The 5,118-nt window shown below is 50.3% G+C and overlaps 1 protein-coding gene across 4 annotated transcripts in view; it reads left to right on the top strand.

The window, feature by feature from the left end:
• The first annotated feature begins 164 nt into the window (after positions 1 to 164).
• Adck5 (aarF domain containing kinase 5) overlaps positions 165 to 5,118 on the top strand; it is a 17,774-nt gene continuing 12,820 nt past the window's right edge. For 3 of the 4 annotated variants that reach the window (XM_023723887.1, XM_004638873.2, XM_023723886.1), the window contains exon 1: positions 165 to 238. In XM_023723887.1, the coding sequence (XP_023579655.1) occupies positions 227 to 238 (12 nt within the window). In that variant the 5' untranslated portion in view covers positions 165 to 226. Of the gene's footprint in view, positions 239 to 4,386; positions 4,472 to 5,118 lie in introns of those variants that run through there. The other variant, XM_023723885.1, reaches the window with a different exon arrangement.

Raw genomic sequence — 5,118 nt, 5'->3', positions numbered from 1 at the left:
GGGTGGGGGGTTGGGGGCAGGGACCTGAACCCGGGGATTCTCCCCACCTGCATGCGTGCGTATTCTTGGCCGAGTGCCTCTGCGGCACCCCGGAGGCGGGCGCACTGGGGTGGGGTGAGGTGGGGCGGGGCGGGGCGCTGGGCTGGGCGCGCTTGCGCAGTGCACGGCCACGCAGCCTGCTGGGGGACCGGACGCGACCGCGGAGTGAAGCGAGCGCAGCGAGGACATGTGGCGGCCGGTGAGGACCCGCCCGCTCCGACTCTCCCCAGGTCCCGGCCTTGCACAGCCCTAACCCCCGCTTAGGGGCCCGTCTTGTTCTCCTGACCCCCGCCCAGCCGTTCCCCGGGATGGCTTTTGACAGGCTCAGCCCTCAGACTTGCTCTGGTGCCGCGACCCTTTGGGGAGATCCGGCGCCGCTTAGAAGCCTCCACCCCGGGGCTTTCCTGCGGACCCAGTCCGCCCTGGACCCTCCCGTCCCTTGGAGAAACAGTTCCCTCTCCTGTTTCCCGGGTAGGAGAAGACTTGATGGTCCTTGAGGCGCCTACCCGCCCCTTCCTTTCAACCTTGGAGATAGCCTCAATTCTCCCGGCCTTGGAGGCTTCCCGGAGTACGGCCCTTTCCACACGAAGGGCTTTTTGCCAGAGTTTGTTATTTTTCTAGTAAGCCCGGCCTTGTAGGTTTAGATACTGATACACGAATTCCCTTAATTTGTGGCTTGCAATGAAAGTATCGCTGTGTGGCAGTGTTTGCTGGGTTGAAAGAACGGGGCAGTGTTTCGTCTGAGAGGAAGACCTGGGGTTGATCTTTGGTATAGAGTATCAGTTTTTGAAATTGCTTCACATATCCAGGTCATTTTGTTCTCCAGACAGGCCCGGGGAGTGGGAGTGGACAGAGCAGTGCTGGGCTCCTGACTAGGAGCTGCCCAAGACCAGAGGAGGATAGGGCAGAACTAATTCCCCTGATCTAGATTCTTAATCTGTCACTTTCTGATTGTGGGGACTGTTCTGTGCCTCAGTTTCCTTTTCTGTTGAGATGCATAGGGCCATGGGCCCTCCTGTTAAAACTGCCTAGTTCCAGTCATCTCTTTTGATATTCTTGTTTCAGGCCTTATCATGAAACTGCAGTTGTTTCTTTCTGCTGTGGGCTGACTTATTTGTAGTTAGTGTAATTTGCTATATCTAACCTGCAGGGTTTTGGGAAAGTGGAACACTCAGTTTGTGTCTACAGTGAACCCTGGGCTCTTCCTAACAGCACACACTTTGGTTTCTATGAGTTACTGCTCCACCCAGGATCTTGCTGTGTAGTTTAGGCTGGCATTGAAATCACTGTGTAGCCAGCCCATGCTGGCCTTACCTGCCTCAACCTCCCAAGTGCTGGGATTACAGGAATGGGCCACCATTTTAAACTCTTTTGGTTACTTTGTAAATGTCTTTTTCTCCAGAGCAGTCACTGGAAAAGAACCCTCTGAACACTTTTTTTTTTGGGGGGGGGGGTGGAACCGGGGATTGAATTCAGACCTTGTGCTTGCCAGGGAAGTGCTTCTACTGAGCCATCTCCCCGGCCCCTGAACATGTTTTTGTTTGTTTGCTTTTCCCTGCAGACAGGCCATACACACACTCCCTGTGAAAAACACGAGGTCCAAGGAAAACAGAGCCCTCTCATCCAGTCAGGATTGAGGGGTCTGCTGGGACCAGTATAGGTCAGCACCATGCTCACTACCAGTGTATGTGGGTCTGGTGGGAAGGAGCTGGTGTGTGGGAGTGTTTGGGGACCCATTCTTTTCTGCCTCTTTGTGGCAGTTCAGTGGTATTTTTTGGGTTTAGTTTCAGGTATGTTAGATGTGGTAGGAATTCCTCTGGATTGGGTTTTAGGAGAAAAGCTATAGGCTTCCTGTCTCTATGTTCCTTTTTGGGCTGTGAGAATCCCTTCCATGTGATGGGCATTTCAGAGAGGTTAGCTTGGTCACCCTTGGGCACCTCACACTAGAAGGATCTGGGAACCTGAGCTACTTGTGGGGCCTCTGAAGTTGTCGGCGAGAGGCCCAATCCATTGGTTGTGCTGTCCAGGGCCACATTCCATCTCTTACCTGGCTGTGCCTATCTACCTGTCACTTGGCTAAGGTTCTGGCTCAAGCTGTGGGGGATGGTTGGCCTCCGTTGTTGTCACGCAGCATGTGTCCATTGTGTGCCTCCAGCACAGTGTTAGAGTCTTAGCAGTGCAATCTTTGGGAAATGGACCCTGCTCACAGCCTAGCTGTGCACCGATGTGAGATAAGAACTGTGGGAGAGGAGTGGGCAAGGAGATGCAGGGGTACCCAAGGAGGGAGAGGAGGTGAGACAAGAGGAGTGATGAGCGGGGTGGAGCAGAGGGCATGCGGGCAAAAAAATAGCAGGCTGGATTTATTGTGGGATCCCCCTCCTGCATCCTGAGTGGTTGACTAAGTGAAATGTCAGGTGGAAGCCAGAGTTCCTGCTGTAGCCTTGGTTCCTGGGCACAGTGGTCAGGTGACAGACCTCCTGGCCTCACCGTCAAGAGCAGTTGGCTAGCCAGGCTTGGTGGCACACGCCTCTAAGCCCAGCATTTGGGAAGCTGAGGCAGGAGGATCACTGTGAATTGGAGACCAGTCTGGACTACAAAGTGAGCTCAAGGCCAGCCTGAGCTACATAGTAAGATCCTGTCTCAAAAAGATAAAAACAAAACAAATAAAGAAAAACATTGGAAACTCTATTTGAGGTTTAAAAAGGAAAAACAAACAACTTTCCTGGTAAGTGCAAGGTCCTGAGTTCAATCCCCAGTGCCAAAAAAAAAGAAAACCAGAGTAATTGGTGCCATGCTGGAGTTGGAGCGCACTCAGCCTCTGGCTTGTTTTTTTTTTTTGTTTTTGCTTTTGAGACTAGGTCTTGCTATGGACCCCAGGTTGGTTGTGAACTCACAGCAGCCCTCCTCCTTCAGCTCCTGAGTGCTGGGATTATAAGCATGCATCACCATGCCTGGGCTGGCTTTATTTTTATTTGATATTTTATTTTATTTTATTTATGCTGCTGACTTATATTCCTGGCTCTTTATTTTTATATTTATTTATTGATTTAGTCTTTTTTGAGACAGGGTCTCGCTATGCAGTTCAGGCTGGCCTTGAGCTCACTTTGTAACCCAGGCTAGTCTCGAATTCATGACAATCCTCCTGCCTCAGTCTCCTGAGTACTGGGATTATAGGTGTGCACCCCCTTGCCAGCTTTTATTTTAAAATGATTAAAAAATAATTCAAATTTAAGGGGGCCGGGGAGATGGCTCAGTAGAATAAGCGCTTCCCTGGCAAGCACAGGGGTCTGAGTTCAATCCCCGGTTCCTCAAAATAAATAAATAAGGGGCTGGTGAGATGGCTCAGTGGTCTAAAGCACCTACTTAGAACAAGCTAAGCTAAGCAAAGCACAAGGACCACGGTTCAATCCCCCAGCACCACATGCCAGCCAGCCCTGCCCCCTGGTGGGCTGAGCTGGCCACACACACACACACACACACACACACAAAATAAAAATTAAAAAATAAATAAATAAATAATTCAAATTTAGTGTTCTTCTCTGTAAAAGAACCTTATGTTTTAATATGAAAATGATGCTGAAGTTATTTGTCAGGTGGCTAGACATTTTCTCCTAAATACTTAGGGAATATGTGCTGTACTCTATGCCTGTGGAGACCCCTGGGTATGGTGGGGTTTTACCACAGGATGCTGAAACCAGTGTGCAGTGAAAGGGTGTCACTGAGGAAACAGACTTGTGTCCCACTCCCAGATTTGTATGAATTTTAGCGTTAGACCATGTGAATAAAATATATATGAAAGTCCCTTGTGATAATAAACATTCACATTTAGGTGCTAGGACCTGTGTGAGCTCCCTTCTCTTGCCCTACAAGGAGTACTTCCTCTTCACAAAAGAGAAGTGTAAGAGAAGGACCCCTCTCCAGGTATAGTAACTCTACATGACTGTGACAAAATACCTGTCATATGGGGCCGGGGAGATGGCTCAGTAGAATAAGCGCTTGCCTGGCAAGCACAAGGGCCTGAGTTCAATCCCTGGTTCCGCAAAAAAACGAAAACAAAAAAGCCTGTCGTGCACAATTTAAAGGAGAAAAGGTTTATCTTGGTCCATGGTTAGCTAGCTCCAAGGCAGAAAGGCCTGAGGGAGGAAAGCTGCTTGCTTCATGGCACCTGGGTAGCTGAGAGAGCAAGAAAGAGGAGGAAGGAGGAGAGAAAGAGGAGAGGCTGAGGGCAGGATATCTGCTTCAAAGCCCCACCCCTGGTGATCTGCTTCCTCTTACCTCCAGATAGCACATCAGCGTTGAACAGTGGATTAATTCTCTGATGACATTAGTACCCCATGACCCAGTTGTCTTCCAGATGCTGCACCTCTGGACATGGGAGCCTTCTAGGGGACAGTTTTGATCTAAGACATAACATTTGGTGAATGGCAGTATGGGCCAGATCTGGCAAGCTTTGGCAGCCTTGCTGAGCTCAGACTTCGCACCCATCTTAGCACGAGGGTGCTGTCTTCACACTGTGCCATTGCACCTAGGAGGACACTGACTGCTTCATGTCTGTCTGGGCTGCACACACTTGTCCTTTGGAGATGAACCCTACTGGAGCTTCTCTTAGTCTTCCTAAAGGGTGTTGGTTTTCTAGGTAAAGATGGACAGAGCAGGAGGGTGAGCCTCCCTAGGCCCAGCTTCCTTTCTGCCACCTCCCTTCTAGGTCAGACCTAAATGAGGCGTCAGGCTTTTCCTGCTTAGCGCTCACAGCTGGGCCACCAGGGCAGCTGTGCCATGAGCCCAGCCCAAAGGGGTTCGGTTTACACTGCCTCTGTTACCTGGGCATGGTACCTGCAGCAGGATGACCTGCTTCTCAGCTGTGGTCAAAATGCACACGAGCCTTCTCTTCTGCAAATGTCGTCTACATCTCACTGTAGTCAAGCTGTCAGCTTTGTCTGCTTTGGCTGCTTTTCCTTCTCAGCAGCAACTCACCTTCTGAATCAGTGCCAGCCTCTTTCCTGCCATCTGCTCCAGGTCACTGGACCCTCGCTTCCGTCTTGATTTATTTTTTGTGGTATTTTTTCCTCTTTCTTTCTT

The sequence above is a fragment of the Octodon degus genome, unplaced genomic scaffold (assembly GCF_000260255.1).
Source record: "Octodon degus isolate 3935 unplaced genomic scaffold, OctDeg1.0 scaffold00104, whole genome shotgun sequence".
In the NCBI taxonomy this organism is placed as follows: domain Eukaryota; kingdom Metazoa; phylum Chordata; class Mammalia; order Rodentia; family Octodontidae; genus Octodon; species Octodon degus.
This window is presented reverse-complemented; position numbering and strand designations above follow the sequence as displayed.